At 35.9% G+C, this 17,828-nt stretch overlaps 1 protein-coding gene across 10 annotated transcripts in view; it reads left to right on the top strand.

Annotated features, from left to right (window-relative positions):
* Positions 1–17,828, top strand: part of LOC134268369 (uncharacterized) — a 96,828-nt gene that overhangs the window by 12,271 nt on the left and 66,729 nt on the right. For all 10 annotated transcript variants that reach the window (XM_062750619.1, XM_062750618.1, XM_062750615.1 and 7 more), the window contains 2 exons: positions 1,964–2,063; positions 14,516–14,666. In XM_062750619.1, coding sequence (XP_062606603.1) covers positions 1,964–2,063; positions 14,516–14,666 — 251 coding nt within the window. The remainder of the gene's footprint in view (positions 1–1,963; positions 2,064–14,515; positions 14,667–17,828) is intronic.

Raw genomic sequence — 17,828 nt, 5'->3', positions numbered from 1 at the left:
ATCTTCCTTTGCTATAAGTTCACACACCGTTCGTTCACCGTTCGTTCACCGTTCGCTCTGCAGAGACTTCGTTCTGGTTTCTGATTTGCAGAGTAAGAAGATTAAAAGTACAATAAGAGCTGAAATATAGAGCAAAAGGCTTTTCACATTTTCATCTTCTTCTCAAGAACTACGGGGCTACTTTCAACTAAACTTGCTACAATGTATCCTTAAGTAAAGGGGATTCAAGTTTGTTCAAATGAAGGGCCATGCCCTTTTCCAAGGGGAGATAATGATGAATTAGAGAAAAATTATTGGTATTTTTAAAAAATCTTCTTCTCAAGAACCCATGGGCCAGGAAAGATGAAACTCATGTGGAATCATCCTGAGGTAGTGTAGATTCAAGTTTGTTCAAATCTTGACCCCTGGGGGGTAGGGTGGGGCCAAAATGGCCGATCAAAGTTTTACAAAGGAGTATGAAGGAAAAATCTTTAAAAGTCTTCTTTTCAAAAACCGCTAGGCCTGGAAAGATGAAACTCATGTGGATTCTCTCTCAGATAGTGTAAATTCAAGTTTGTTCAAATCATGACCCTTGGGGGTAGGGTGGGGCCAAAATGGCTGATCAAGGTTTTACACAGGAATATATATGGAAAATCTTTAAAGATCATCTTCTCAAGAACCATTTAGACAGAAAAAATAAAACTCATGTGAAATCACCTTTAGGTAGTGTAGCTTCAAAGAACTATATGCGGTATATTGCATATATTTACCCCCACAAAAGTCAAATTTTTAAAAACTTCCTGAAATGTGCTGAATTCAATAAATTGTATGGAAAATATAAATTAATGGAAAATATAGTGTCAAAGCAGTGTATTTACTTTTTTTCTCTCACCTTAGCAAAAGGCTCAAGTGAGGTTTTCTGATCACATTTTGTCCGTCTTTGGTCCTTCTGTCTAGCTGTCCATCTGTCTGTCTGTCCTTCTGTAAACTTTTCACATTTTCATCTTCTTCTCAAAAACCACTGGGCCAATTTTGACCAAACTTGGTACAAAGCATCCTTCGGTGAAGGGGAATTGAAAATGTGAAAATGAAGGGCCTTGTCTCCTCACATAGGGAGATAATCAAGAAAAGACAAAAATAGGGCGGGGTCATTAAAAAATCTTCTTCTCAAGAACCACTGGGCCAGAAAAGCTGAAACTTATGTCGAAGCATCCTGGGGCAGTGTAGATTCTAAGTTGTTAAAATCATGACCCCGGGGGATAGGGTGGGGCCATAATGAGGAATCAAAGTTTTACGTAGAAATATATAGGAAAAATCTTTAAAAATCTTCTTCTCAAGAACCACTGGGCCAGAAAAGCTGAAACTTATATCGAAGCATCCTTAGGTAGTTCAGATTCTAAATTGTAAAAATCATGACCCCGAGGGATAGGATTGGGCCACAATGGGGAATCAAAGTTTTACATAGAACTATATAGGAAAAATCTTTATAAATCTTCTTCTCAAGAACCACTGGGCCAGAAAAGCTGAAACTTACATGGAAGCATCCTGAGGTAGTGCAGATTCTAAATTGTTCAAATCATGCCCCCGGGGGCTGGGCAGGACCACAATGGGGAATCAAAGTTTTGCATAGAAATATATAGAAAAGATCTTTAAAAAAATACATGAATCTGTTACATATTTTTTAGAGATAAAAACAGGTGTGATCATGCAAATATTTTTAAATAAATTAAGACAACTCCCCAACCCACCCACCCCAACCCCTCGGCTGCATATACAATTTCAGGTCACTAACAATTCAAATTCTGGACAGTGACACTATTGTACCATTGCTTCTATTCAAACACCTTTAATGACTTGGTATCTTTTTTTACCCCTCCCCCTAAAATTATGGGGGGTATTTGTACATATACAGCTACAGTATATAATTGTAATCTATTAAAATGTATTATTTACTCCATGGAATAATTGAGTATTTCCTCTGTAGAAAACATCAATGGAAGAAGCATGGGAAGATGCAGTGCATCACATAAAGATGAAGAAGGACAAAGTTGGTTGTGAAGTCAGACAGATAAACGACATTATTGGTAAGAACAAGAACAATATGATAAACTACAGGCATATGCCACTACTCAGAGTAATCTGATTAATCATTACCATATAATCCCTATTAACCACCCCGGGCACTTAGAAAATTGCAAAAAAGGGGGTGGTTATTTTGATTTTCTCTTTGTAATATTTTACCTTAGCTTCAATAAATATTTTGAAAAAAAATTCAAATAATCCCCAAATTAATGTATTACTTTACTTTAAATGAAGATAACCCACCAAAAGTATGCTAAATGAATCATTTTCCACCAAGAAATTGGATAATCGACGAGTTTCATTTTCAATTCCTTCAATATTTTGCAGACTTTTGAGTACATATATTGAAACAAACTAACTCAGTATAGTTATGATGTGGAAGCCTGCCTCTTCAAATATTGCAAATTTCATGGCCCCTGGGTCAGGGGTTTGGGTGTTAAGGCAAAGTTCTATTGATTATATAATGAAACTTACGAAATACATTGTTATGATGAACATGGCTACCTCTTCCAATTTTGTGAATTTCAGGGTTCCTCAGGGTCATGCTTTATGGTGTAAGGGTAGGCTCTATTGATTATTTAGTGAAAATACATTAAATCTTTGAAAATCATTTCTAGCTAACCTCAACGAAGTTGGGGGGAGCTTACGTAATACCCTCGGTTTTGGTCTTGTTTTAAAAGTACTTCTATGACCTATATTGATTAGACATGCATGGAAGATGCTTCTAGTGTGTTTCATTGTACCAGTCAAAGTTTCAGATACTGCAATTTCAGCAAAGGAATGACCAGGTTAATGTTTTTGGAGCAGGTTAACATTTTTGGTGCATTTTTTGGTGAGGGTTTGAACCTTTTCATTTTCAAGTAACTACATGTATAAGCCCTATGTTGACCCAACTTGCATGGATGATAATCTAAGGATGCATACTGTCATCAGAAAATATAAAATTTACAACTATATTGAATATATCAGTCTTTTTCAAGCGCCTGCATGTGCATGCGTATGTGTGCAAAATGACCTTTGTTCCAGATATCTACACAATATGGTTTATTAACCCAAAAAGGTTTTAACTCCATAGTATGAACGGTTTACTTGAACACTTGCGGAACAAAAAGTACTGGTCAGAGAAGAAATAAGAAGAAAAAAATAATGCTAACAGCTAGAGTAAAAAACAATATGTTCCCAAACCTTATGCTACGTTTACACTATGTTCCCGGCAGCCACGGCAATCACGTTTCAGGCCATCGTGGAAGAAACGGGACGAGCGTGAGAAAACTTGGGGCAACGGGATGGGCAAACGTAACTCATCGCGATTGCCGTGAATGCCGTGCCAGATTTTTAAACTGTCAAAAAAATTGCCACGGCGGCCACGTTGCAGATGTGAAACTTAGTAGGTCGTAGTAAAACGGAATAAACGCAACAAAACGCGACAGCACGTAATATACCGTAACAGAACTTGGAGGCAGTCCGCAGTGGGAAATCCATTCACGTTTTGAGACGTTTTGCTGAGTTTAGTCTGAGTTCTGTCGCGGCTGGTTCACGGTTGTTGTCCGTTTTATCACGTTCTGCCACGTTTCATCGAGGTCCTCACAATGTGGAAGCATGCTGCTATAGTGTAGATTCTAAATTGTTCAAATCATGACCCCCAGGGGAAGGGCGGGGCCATTATATGGAATCAAAGTTTTACATTGAAATGTATAGGAAAAATCTTTGAAAATCTTCTTAGGAACCACTGGGCCAAAAAAGCTGATACATATGTACCCATGGAAGGATCATTAAGTAGTGTAGATTTCAAAATGTCTAAATTATGATCAGTGGGGTAGGGTGGGGATGCATTAATGTATAACAAGGGTGAAATCTGGTAAAGAACAGAATGGTCAAAGCTTCTCAGGTGAGCGATGTGGCCCATGGGACTCTTGTTTATGTTGCAGTTGCAAATGTTATTTTAAAATTTCTCATCACTATGCATCTTAGATGCATGAATTTTTAGCACATATTCTTTGCTGAGGCATGCCATAACGGTGGGATTTAGACATTTTTTAAGCTCTACTGCATGGTCAGAGACCATAAGAGCTTATGCGATAGTAATGTGTCTGGCATCCGTTCGTCTGTCTAGCCATCCATCTGTCCGCAGGGGTTTAAAAATACGTTGGTCTGAGGTTTGAGACCTAACGTTTAATTATTGGGGCGGACTAGCTAATTGTTACCCTTTGATAGTCCGTCGGACTAGTAGTTTTTAGAAGAAAAAAAATATTTTAATCCTTTGATTTTTGAGCCGATTTTAACCCCAGTTCCAATGGAAAACATGCCTGTATTTTCCCTAAATTTAGCGGAAGTCATTACAAAAAAACATAAGAAATATGTGATCAAATTCAGTTTCTTTATTTCATGTTTTTAAGTAGAGTTCAAACAGGTTTTGTGGTTGCTCAGCCATGTTGGATTTTTCTTTATTAGTCAATTCATACCATTATTGTTTTTGATGCAAGTAATTTGATATAACTCATACCAAGAATAGTCTTGATTTGTGATTACAATTGTTTGTTTTAAAGTAATACAAAGACAAAAACAAAGCTTTCTGACAATGCTGTTTTAATAACTGGTTTTGCTGGGAGATTCCCCAATTAATTTAGCCAAATTGAAGCTGAAAATCCCAATTCTCAGGGCCCAAGCCTCTAGTCCCAAAGTACTGAAAAAAAAACACTGTTATCAAATTGATTAAAAATTGATTAAAACTTAGCTTATTTTTCGATAGCTGCTCTACAGCTTAATGGCGGAATCCTGTGATCACTACTTTTTGCATTTTCTTATTGATATTCGCTCTTTGGGACAATTCAGTAATCTTGTTATTAAAATATGAAACCTTAGGAAGCAAGGATCAAATCAGAGATAGGTTTTTGTAAACAATAGCAAAGATTGATTGGAAATATTAAAATGCTAATTTTTATCAGTTCTCTAAGAAATATAGTCCTCTGATTATGCATGTATTGAAATCAGAAATCCAGTCATATAACAAGATATACAATGTATTCAATTTAATTTCCAAGTAATACGTAATGTTTTTATGGATTTACAAATACTAAAAACAAGTTCCTGACTAGGAATAAGATATGAAGTATTCCTACGCTCTGAACTATTTTATCGAGGGTCAAATGTAAACAACTGGCTGCAGCAGAGATCGTGACCTACATGTATGTGTATTGAACGCCGATTGCAGGCAAGGGATAGAACACAACAGTATACACTAAAACAAAACAGAAGAAAGAGTTCTACTTGAATATAAACATACAATTAACTAATAAAATTTGGAGTTAACATAGAGGCGTCTGAGGTGTAAAAGTCCTTACTGAGCTCAAAATTCACCATAAGTTTTTACAAACGCGAAAGTTATTTTTGCACTTCACCGTAAATAATCACAAAAGCGAAGTTTATTTCACACTTTGTTTTTATCATTCATGAAAAAAATCTATTTAGAACGTTAAAATATTTTCCCGATCTTAAAGGTGAATAACAGCGGGACACTTTTACCTATTTCGTTGCATACTACTGGCCACTTCATCGAATACTCGGTCGGAACACCTCTAGAATTTAGGATTACGCAAGTTATACACAACAAGACATAACACAGCTGGACATCTATCGATGTCATACCGAATACATAGTAGTTTATACTTGTAATTAAGTTATTATTGTGTGGTTTCTACTACTTATAATTTTAAGAATGTGTTTGAAAACGAACTTTGAAGAGGATGCAGTGTAAAAATATTAAATTGATAATAGCGAATAATTTGTTTTCAAGCTGTACACATAATATATATTTTACTTATACCTTATGCTAAGTGTTTTAATTTGATAGTAGTAGTATTTTAAATCTTAATCAATTTGAATCTTAATCAAAATGTATTTATATATTTTGAATTGATGACCAAATTTAGTCACTAAAGTTAAATCACAAATCCCCTATAATCTACTATGATCTAGGAAGTCAAATTTTAAAATGCAGGATTTATATATTTTTTTTAAATGTCAAAATGGGCCTGCTTTTGGCTTTAAAATATACTGAAGAGAGATTTTTTTTTATTGTATTAAATGTTTTCATACACTTTTGATATTCATTTTTACCATGAAGTACATGTATTTGTCGAAAGGTAACACTGAGATTAAGAGTGAGCTCATCATTTTATGGCCCCAGAGCATGCATGTTGCAATTTCGAAAATATGACACGTACATGTACATTATTTTATTTTTCATACATTCATATTTGCACGGCAAAGATTTTTTTGTTAGAATTTCTTTATTTGTATAACTGAGCATTGCCAAAACCTCTAAATCCGTCACTATACCCATACCTCCATCACTTTTCGGAAAGTTTTGTTCATTCAGCATTGTTTTTTATGCATACTGAAAATCTACAATCACATTCAAAGCTACTATAGCAATAATCTTGCAATTCCATAAATGGCGCTAACATTGTCATTTTTGGGCTGTCAATTATTTTTATGAAGGTCTATTACAGTTTGTACAAAGTTCAACATTACCACCATGTTGAATAGGGCCAAATTATTTTATTTTTTAAAAATATACAATTGCATCAATGTTCTACGCGTTGTGATTACGTAAGCGCTCCATTTTTACATATATACCAATTATAAGGAATGTTTTGTTGTGGACAAAGTCACAGATTATACGTTTCTGTAGGAACACACGGTTAGATAAATTTTGAGATGACAGTTTTAAAACACGGTGAAGTAAATCGAGAAACAGCGCACTTCTTTGTGCTCAATAAATATACAGTTTTGTTTTTTTTTTCGATGGGTGACACCCTAGCTCTCCGGTCTGTGGTTTTTTTTTCGGAGAGCTACAGATCTGCAGGTACTGTATAACAAGAAACAAAACAAAGTATAATGTGAAGAAAAATGCTATTTTCCCTTTATTTTGGTCTGTGCATACTTAATTAATGATATTTAGTTCAGATTTTATAAATAACATAAGTTACAAAATACATTGTCGTGTTGCTCATTTTTTTTAGATTCAAATTATTTTTACTCAAGCCATAGAGGGGCTTGGGTTATCTAACACGATGCTAGGTCGTAGATTTACTCAGTTAAAATACACAAAAGCTATTATTTTTGTAGATTAAAATATTCTAGAGACAAAAATGAAGCTATTGAAAAAGCCTTTATATGATATTAAGCGTTAAATGGCGGATTCTTTTTTGGCGAATAAACAATGGATAGCTGCAACAGTTTCTATACAGAGATTTTGCGCTTTCCTTTGCGTAGGGATCTCAGGTAACTTTTGCAGATGCCGTGAAAGCATCTTTGGACGAGTCCACTGTTTACTCTGAAAGGTGACGCAGGTTACCCCATCGTTAACAAATTCTACCGTGCATGGCAAGAATATGTATGGTTGTACCCCCTATATTGAAATTGCTTGTCACGAGCCTGAGAGTTATGTACATGTGCACTTTAAAAATAACAGTACAACATTAATGTTAAATTTTCCCTCGTACGTTTGTCAAAAATCGTTCTAGTTATCTTCAGTTTTGGTAACAGAACCTATATGGTATATGTAACGTCTTTTTGATTTGTCCGGAATATGTGTTAAACATGCCGCACATCCATATGCAACTTTTCTCAATGTCAATTACTTTTAGTACCAATTTTCATTAGTTTTTTTTTGTACATCACTAATAGTGGAAAGGGGACTAGACTTTCAATTAACAATTTTTATACTAAAAGTAAGGTTGCTGAAAAAAGGAGGGAGGGAGGGGGGGGGTGCTACGCGCCTGAGATGAACCAGTAGTCACGTGGAATTTTTGGAGCCCCCCAATCCACTTTGAAAAACGATCTACTCTACCTGTAGGCTTGTATCAAGCTATTTGGACTGATATGTATTAAATTTTCAACGATGTACTTTGATTTTATTTATTCTTATCAAATTCAACATATGAATTTTGCGTTATGGTCGGTTTTTTTTATTCAACAGAAGTTTGAACTCGATAGCCCTCATCTTAATTAAACCAATATAGGATATTAATGACACTTCCTAGTTGACTTTCTAGATTGAGTATCCCTGACGTTTTGTCAGCATAAACTTGTTAATAGGGTTTCTCCTAGATTAAAATGTTTGTATATGCCAGTTACTTGGGGGTGACTTTCACATATTGATTAAAAATTGATTAAAACTTAGCATATTTTTTTTAAACTTTGGGACTAGTAATTTTATGATACGGACTAGTGAAAATCTTTACTGGTTCAATAGTCCTTGGACCAGTGAATTTTTAATAGGGAAAATTTAAACCCCTGATCCCTCTGTCTGTAAAAAATTTTTCAAAATGGTACTCCTCCTACAGTTTTGGTCCAATTTCAATATAACTTGGCACACATGTAGACTACACTAAGATACATGATTGTTTGCATCAGTTTTTGATTTTGATGAATGGTGTTACCATGGTTACTTATAATAGAATTTCTGTAAAATTCTTTCAAAATACTACTCCTCCTACAAATCTGGTTCAATTTCAAAATAACTTGGCACACAAGTAGACTACACTAAGATACATAATCTTCTGCATCAATTTTTTATTTCGATGAACAGTGTTGCCATAGTTACTAAAATAGAATTTCTGTGAAATTCTTTCAAAATGCTACTCATCCTACAGTTTTAACCTGATTTCAATGTAATTTGGCACGAAAGTTGACTACACTAAGATGCATAATTCTGTGCATAGGTTTTTGCTTTGATGAGTGGCATTAGGATCATTTTTAGGTCACCTGAGTAAACTCAGGTGACATATTGCTATCTGTTTTTGTCCGTCGTCGTGCATTAACATTTGAACCTTTTAGCTTCTTCTCTGCAACCACTGTACCAATTTCAACCAAATTTGGCATAAAGCATCTATGGGTGAAGGGGAATAAAAATTGTGAATTTCATGATCCTTGCCTCCCTGGGGCCTGAGGGGTGGGGCCAAAACCACTAAAATTAATGCAATCTTTAAAAATCTTCTTCTTTACTCCTACATCAAGCAGTCAAACTGTTTGCATGATTGTAATCAGCAATGAGTCTTCTACCAAAATTGTGAAATAATAATGGCCCTGGGGTCAGGGGTTCTAGTGCTAGGGCTGGGCTAAATAAGTAGGTAGTGAAAATGTATTATTTCTTTGAAAATCTTCTTCTCTGCTCCTGGGTATTAAATAAACAAACTACCGTATATACTCACCTATAAGTCGGATTTTTTGGAGTTAATTTCTGGTCCAAAACTCTTTGTTCGACTTATAGGCGAGCTATGAAATGAATGGTATTATATGAGGTCAGTCCTATGATATATAAGGCGACCATAATTTGATTTTTAGTTTTACGGATCCGCCGACTCTAAAAATTTGCATTTCAAAAAAAAAAAAAAAATCGGAAATTTTCAATCCGCTCGTGTCAAACCTGTGTTTTATAAAAGCAAATCAGTCAGAAACGTAAAAAAAAACACATCTGCAGATGGTAGAAGAAGGTGAGCTTTCAACTCTGATTTTATCGAGAGTTTACCAATTCTGAACCCTCCCCATTGCATGTCTCTCTCTATTTTTTTAATTGCTGTTTCTACCGATTTCGAAAAAATCCGGATTTTTTACCTTCTTCGATTTGTAAAATACCGACAAGTCAAAACAACAATCGGCAATCCTCGGCTGACTCCGCTCCGCTCCATTCAAACCTCGGATGTGATTGGTGGAGGAATACGCACCAGATCCTTACATTTCTCCGCCGGAAACTGCCTTATCACTCATTTCATATTTCGCTCTGCATAACGTTCTTTGAAAATGTTTCTTAATTTGTGAAATTATTTATCGTAAACAGGTTTTGATTACAAACTCATGTAAGTAAGCTTTGAAAGCAAAGTGTGTCATAAAATAACGCCGATTTCAAATGTATGACATTTGAAAGAAATTCAAATAAGATCACATGACTTAATCAGCAAGATGGTAACTCACCGTTGACATCCGAGGTTATGTGCGAGGTACGAGTCATCCGAGGAACTCCGAGTGTCAAAACAAAAATGGCGGTCATGCGTGTTTACCAGTAGCTAATCTGCTTATTGCCACTGCTAACAGGTAATACTCAAGGTGTCAACTGTGCTACCAGATGTAATTGCAGTTGTAATTGCTCATTATCCTCATAAAAAGTGTTTTTATCAAAGACAGAGATACCAGATGTGGAAATTTTGCAAAAATGGACGGTAAATAACGATATGGATTTACTTCATACTTTGCTGCAAACAAGTTTATATGGACCTAAAACAAAACAATTCCTCCATAAATAATACGGTGATCAGGAAAGACATGAACTACAGTACTTTATTATTAATTTAAAGAGGAAATGAAAGCAAGTACATGGTAGCTAATAAAGAGTCTTCAGAGGGAACACCGCGGATTATGAGATTCAGTGACTTATAAAAAAAAACTTGAAACTGCAGAGCAACTTGACAGTACCTCTAGAAGACTTCTTTGAATTTATGTAGCTAAACAGGGTAATAAAGTTTCTGAATTTCAAAATATAATATTAGCAGATTGGAACAGGACTATACAATAATGCTTTGATATCATATGTACTAAGAGTTAAAAAAAAAATCAGGATCTAAGAATCCATCTAATTCATTCTCAATAGATTACGCATGTTATTTTTTAAAAATGTATAAAGTTTTAGGTTTGGCTAACAGGTACTTCCAATTCCTTCAATTTCAGATCTTTATTAAATCCAGGAAACTGTTCTCTTGCTCCTTATAATGAGAAAAATCCATTCATCTATCAGTTAAAAGCTGGAAACTCAGACCGTCTGCAGAATATTATTTATTCGTTTAATTGCCAAGTTAAACTTTGATATTTACCCTGAATATTATTCAAATGACACTCAAATGAATGTGCAAACTATACAGTGAAGAACATAATTAAAATTTTTATAATTTCAAATATTACATGGTACTCATAAACAATGTTTGAATTAAAAGTTGTAATTTTTATAAATAACAACATTTATACATGTAATGTGTATTAATATTAAAAAAATATCTTGTAAGTTGTTTTTTTGTTTTATACTACAGTGAAATGTGTGACTTTTTATATGTGAAAAAGGTCGTTGCTAGCATGACTTTTGTCTTTTTTTTTTTTTTTTTTTCGTCCTCCGACTTGACCTTTCTTGAAAAAAAATCCGTAAAACTAAAAATCAAATTATGGTCGCCTAAGCTTATCAAGTACAACTGACTTATAGGCGGACCGACTTATAGGCGAGTATATACGGTAAGTACATGGTTATGATGAGCAAGAGTGCCTCTACCAAAATTTTGAATTTTAAAGCTCCAGGGTCAGGGGTTCTGGTGTTAGGGTTGGGCTCTATAGATTATATATAGGGAAAATACATGGATTCTCTGAAAATCTTCTTCTCTGCTCCTGGGTATAAAATAAACTAAACAAGTGCATAGTTATGATGAGCAAGAGTGCCTCTACCAAAATTATGAGTTTTATGGCCCCAAGGACAGGACAGTGAATTCTTTGAAAATCTTCTCCTCTGCTCCTAGGTATTAAATAAACTAGCTAAGTGCATAGTTATGATGAGCAAGAGTGCTTCTACCAAAATAATGAATTTTATAGCCCCAGGGTCAGGGGTTCTGGTGTTATGGTTGGACTGTATTGATTATGTTGTGTAAATATATGAATTCTTTGAAAATCTTTTCCTCTGTTCCTAGGAAATAAATAAACTAACTAAGTACATAGTTATGATGAGCAAGGATGCCTCTTCCATAATTGTAAATTTTATAGGCCCAGGGTCAGGGGTTCTGGTGTTAGGGCAGGGCTCTATTGATTACATTGATTGATTGTATATTCAGCACTCAGGGCCATTGAGCAGTGAGGGTTCTTTATCGTGCCAACGCCTACTGTGACACAGGACCTACGTTTTTAAGGTCATATCCGAAACACCCGTGACTTTCACTTCTAGTGCTGAGCGCTTGGCGAAGGAAAAGTCACAATCTATGTTTACGTCTTAGGTATGACACGGTGCCGTGATCGAGAATGGAACCCGGGCCTCCTGATCTCGAAGCGAACGCTCTACCACTAGGCTACCGTGACCGGTATATTGATTACTGTGAAATCACATATTTTCGTGGTGTCAAATTTTCAAGGTTTGAGGAAAAAATCTTGGTTCATAGGGATTTGATTTTGTGGATGTAGAATTGTTGAGTAGTAATGGTTATCACGTTTTACATTTTGTGGTGTACATGAATTCGTGGGTTTCCTCACACCACGAAAATTAAACCCCACGAAAATTTATGATTTCACAGTATATATAGTGAAAATATATTAAATCTTTGAAAATTTTCTTCTCTGCTCCAGGGTATTAAGCAGATGAACAACCAATATAGTTATGATGGACAATGGCCCATATCTTCCAGAATTGTGAATTTCAAGGCCCCAGGGTCAGGGGTACCATAGATGGGGGGGGGGCTGTACTTATATACTGAAAATGAATGAATGGTTTGAAATCTGCTCCATGGTATTAATCAAATATCAAGGCGAAAGGGTCAGGGGTTCATGTATGGTAGGGGCACTACTGATTATTGCTGAATAATGAATATTCCTGATTAGTTGAAATGAATTTTTTGTTCCCTTACCCTGTGTATGGGTATTAAGTAAACAAACTAAGCAACTGCTAAGTGTATTTTAAAACATGAATCAAATTCATTCACTGGAAAGTTGATGCATAATACTCAGGTGACCTTTAAGGCCCATGGGCCTCTTGTTCTATTTATTGTTGTTTTAAAGTTTCAAGTTGCAATTGCTGTACTGAAAGGAAAAAGAAACGCATAATAGCCTAATAGCGAGATATACTTAACTATGTGGCTGAAAATTATGAAAATTTGTCAAATTTGTATTTTGATTACTGTGCACTTAAATCGCTGGTCAAAATTACTCAACCATGAAATGTATGGCGTCACGTAGGGGAAGTGATAAAAATCCAAATACACGTGTGTGTTGATGATGACAATTTTGTGATCACATTTTGTAGTGCCAAGAGATGCATTAGAGTTATAGACATCGTTTTTCGGTATTTGCAGTCGGTAAAATTTTCTTGCAATCATGGTATTGTTGACGGAAGTTACATGGGGTCTAGTAATTGAGTTGCATAACTGAATAAAAAGGCAACATGTTCTTGTGCAGTTTGTTTTTAACTCCTCAATCAAAAAAGGTTTTTCGATTGTCAGAGAGTAACTTTAAAGGTTTCCAACCAACCATGACACTGACGTTGGCGCGTAACAACGTCACATCAGGAGAGGGCTTTTCATCATGCAACCTAGGTTACTGTCAAGTCATTATCACTGAAACCAATATTTTTACAGCAGACAATCATACTCATATTTTCACCATAATACTGACAGAAACTCTCTGCTCTAATTTGATATGCAAGCTTGGCAACTTTGCGTCGATTTTACTCTCACACAGGCACATACGCACCGTATGCGTAACGTTTTTTAGCATGTTCACACTGGGAAAATGTAGCCAGTGTTTGTCGAGACTTCCTTACAAACATTCATGAGTACCAAATCGGCTAGGTTCTATAAATTCTATCCTAAATCGAAAATTTGTGATATTCATTGGGCGGGGAGATTTGTTGGCTTTGAATAACACAGCTACTTTCAACCATTAAGACTACCATTGGAAGGCTTGAATGATAATCCTATGAGAAAGATAAATGTTCCGGTGAACTCAATGCTCAAGAAAATCAGGGCTGTTACTGATGTGCAAGGGAGATGATGATAATTTTTGTTTTAATTTTTGGGGGTATTGACATATCAATTTCAATAACTCGGGCATTATAAGTCAAAGTCAAACAAGGTTACTTGTTGTTTAAAGGTGTAAAAATTGTTTGATAACAATACTCGAAAACATATTGGAAGTAAAAGTTAATTTTATTCAAAAGTTATTTATTCGTTTATTTTTCTTTTCAGTATACTTTTCTTTTGTTTTAATTAAGTATAAACCAAAAAGCTACAGTCTCGACAGAGACCTTTGGTTGTTGAGATCATGTCATCTTCCTGTTTATTCATGTGTCTGGGGGTACTGTACAAAACAAATCTTTGTCAGAGTTTTCTCAGCAATTACAACTAATCAAATGCTTAAAATTTTAGCACATTCTTTGGTGAGGCATGCCATATTGGTGGTATTCATTTTTGTTAAAAACTAAAGGTCAACTTCCTGTTTATCCTTGTGTCTGCCCATGGCTGAACTTGTGTATATGTATTTAAATATTATTATAATTACAATAATAGTATTATTATTGTATATGTTAAAAATTCACATTAGAGTGGTGGTATTACTCGTGAGCATTCACTCACAGACTTCTTCTTTTTAATGTTTTACATCATTAAATCCTTTCAGCATGTTCAGGCTTTTGAATTTTTACTCTTGTTTCAACTAGGAAAAGGAGTCTTTGCTGTAAAGGATTTTAAAGAAGGAGAATTTGTCCTTGAGTATGATGGCGAATACATAACCAGGGAAGATGGCAAAAAAAGAGAGGAAACTTACCCACTATCATTGGGAAGTTACATTTTCTTCTTTTTAAAAATGTGGTAAGATTGATCAATTTTTAGGCCACCTGAGTAAACTCAGGTGACGTATTGCTATCCGTTTTCGTCCGTCGTCGTCCGACGTCGTCCGTCGTGTGTTAACATTTGAACATTTTCAGCTTCTTCTCTGCAACCACTGAACCAATTTCAACCAAATTTGGCACAAAGCATCTATGGGTGAAGGGAAACAAAAATTGTGAATTTCATGATCCCTGCCCCCCTGGGGCCTGAGGGTTGGGGCCAAAACCACTAAAATTAATGCAATCTTTAAAAATCTTCTTCTTTACTCCTGGACATCAAGCAGTCAAACCATTTGCATGATTGTAATCAGCATTGAGTCCTCTACCAAAATTGTGAAATTCATGGCCCTGGGGTCAGGGGTTCTAGTGCTAGGGCGGAGCTAAATAAATATATAGTGAAAATGCATTATTTCTTTGAAAATTTTCTTCTCTGCTCCTGGGTATTAAATAAACCAACTAAGTACATAGTTATGATGAGCAAGAGTGCCTCTACCAAATTTGTGAATTTTATGGCCCCAGGGTCAGGGGTTCTGGTGTTAGGATGGGGCTCTATTGATTATATAGTAAAAATACATGATATCTTTGAAAATTTTCTTCTCTGCCCCTGGGTATTAAATAAACCAAGTAAGTAAATAGTTATGATGAGCAAGAGTGTCTCTACCAAAATTGTGAATTTTATGGCCCCAGGGTCAAGGGTTCTGGTGTGTGTGTGTGGGGGGGGGATCTATTGATTATATAGTGAAATTACATGAATTCTTTGAAAATCTTCTTCTCTGCTCCTAGGTATTAAATAAACTAACTAAGAGCATATTTATGATGAGAAAGAGTGCCTCTACCAAAATTGTTAATTTTATGGCCCCAGGGTCAAGGGTTCTGGTGGGGGGGGGGGGGGGGCTCTATTAAAAAAATTGTGAATTTTATGGCCCCAGGGTCAGGGGTTCTGGTGTTAGGGTGGGGCTCTATTGATTATATAGTGAAAATACATTAAATCTTTAAATATTTTCTTCTCTGTCTCTGGGTATGAAGCAGATGAACTACCTATATAGTTATGATGAGCAAGGGCCTAATCTTGTAGAATTGTGAATTTCAAGGCCCCAGGGTCAGGGGTGGGGGGCTCTACTTATATACTGGAAATGAATTAATTGTTTGAAATCTGGTCCCTTGTATTTATAAAACATTTATTTACTTTTTGATAGGCAATTTTAAGGGTGCCTTTTAAAAATTTGTGCAACCTAGGGTCAGGGGTTTATGTCAGAGTGTTAGGGGCACTACTGATTATTGATGAATATTACTGATTAGTTGGAGTGCATTTTTGTTTCCCTACCCTGCATATGGGTATTCAGTAACCAAGCTAAGCGACTGCTAAGTTTATTGTTATGATGATCAATGGTGCTCTTTCAAAATTGTGAATGCCATATAGCATCTGGCTTAAAACATGATATTGAATCAAATTCAATACACTGTAACTGGAAAGTTGTTGCATAATGCTCAGGTGACCTATAAGGCCAGTGGGCCTCTTGTTAGCTCACCTGAGCCGAAGGCTCAAGTGAGGTTTTCTGATCAAAATTTGCCCGTCGTCTGTCATCGTTAGCATCGTCCCTGTCGGCGTCGTAAACTTTTAACATTTTCATTTTCTTCTCAAGAACTACTGTGCCAATTTCAACCAAACTTGCCACAAAGTATCCTTAGGTAAAGGGAATTAAAGTTAGTTCAAATGAAGGGCCACGCCCTCTTCCAAGGGGAGATAATGATGAATTAGTGAAAAATTAATGGCTAAAAAAATCTTCTTCTCAAGAACCACTGGGCTAGGAAAGATGAAACTTGTATGAAAGCATCCTCAGGTAGTGTAGATTCAAGTTTGTTCAAATCATGACCCCCCGGGGGTAGGGTGGGAGCACCATGGCCTACCAAAGTTTTACATAGAAGTGTGTAGGCGAAATCTTTAAAAATCTTCTTTCCAGGAACCACTGGGCCAGGAAAGATGAAAATCATGTGAAAGAATCCGCCGGTAGTGTAGGTTCAAGCTTGTTCAAATCATGACCCCCGGGGGTAGGGTGGGGCCACAATGACCGACCAAAGTTTTACATAGGAGTATATAGGGAAAATCTTTAATAATCTTCTTCTGAAGTACCACTGGGCCAGGAAAGATGAAACTCTGATGTGGAAGCATCCTCAAGTTGTGTAGATTCAAGTTTGTTCAAATCATGACCCCGGGGGGTAGGATGGGGCCACAATGGCTGACCAAAGTTTTACATAGGAGTATAAAGGGAAAATCTCTAATAATCTTCTTTTGAAGTACCACTGGGCCGGGAAAGATGAAACTCATGTGGAAGCATCCTCAAGTTGTGTAGATTCAAGTTTGTTCAAATCATGACCCCCCGGGGATAGGGCGGGGCCACAATGGGGAATCAAAGTTTTACATAGAATTATATAGGGAAAATCTTTAAAAATCTTCTTCCCAAGAATCACTGGGCCAGGAAAGATGAAACTCATCCTTAGATAGTGTAGATTCAAGTTTGTTCAAATCATGACCCCGGGGGGTAGGATAGGGCCACAATGGCTGATCAAAGCTTTCATATAAGACTTGAAAGGGAAATCTTTAAAGATTGTCTTCTCAAGTACTTCAAAGCCATGTTTATTGATATTTATATGGAATCATTCTCAGGTAGTTTTGATTCTAGTTTGTTCAAATTATGACCCCCAGGGGTAGGGTGGGGTCACAATGGGGGATCCAAGATTTACATTAAATATTAATATCTAAAAAAAAAAAATTCTTCTCTAGAAAAGCAAAGCCATGATAAGTGATACTAGTATTTATATAGAAGCATTTATGGGTAGTTTAGAATTAAGTTTGTTCAAATCCTGATTTAAATTTATTCAAATCATGGCCTTTTGGGTGAGGGAGGGAAACAATGTGGAATCAAATTCAAATTTCTATAAAGTTATCTACATGTATAGGAAGAAAATGATTTTGAAATATCATTTTATCAAGAACAGCAAAGTCATATGCTGTATTAATATGAAAGCATTCCTAAGTAGTATTTAAATTCAACACCCCCCTTTTTGAGTTGTGCTTTTTCCTAGCCGATTTGCTCAGGTGAGCGATGTGGCCCCTAGGCCTCTTGTTATTAATCATGTATTTCTT

This window comes from Saccostrea cucullata, unplaced genomic scaffold (genome assembly GCF_032062105.1).
Source record: "Saccostrea cucullata isolate Sc308-1 unplaced genomic scaffold, CSIRO_AGI_Scuc_v1 ctg1701, whole genome shotgun sequence".
NCBI lineage: Eukaryota > Metazoa > Mollusca > Bivalvia > Ostreida > Ostreidae > Saccostrea > Saccostrea cuccullata.
Note: the sequence above shows the minus strand (reverse complement) of the source record. Positions and strands in the feature narration are given on the sequence as shown.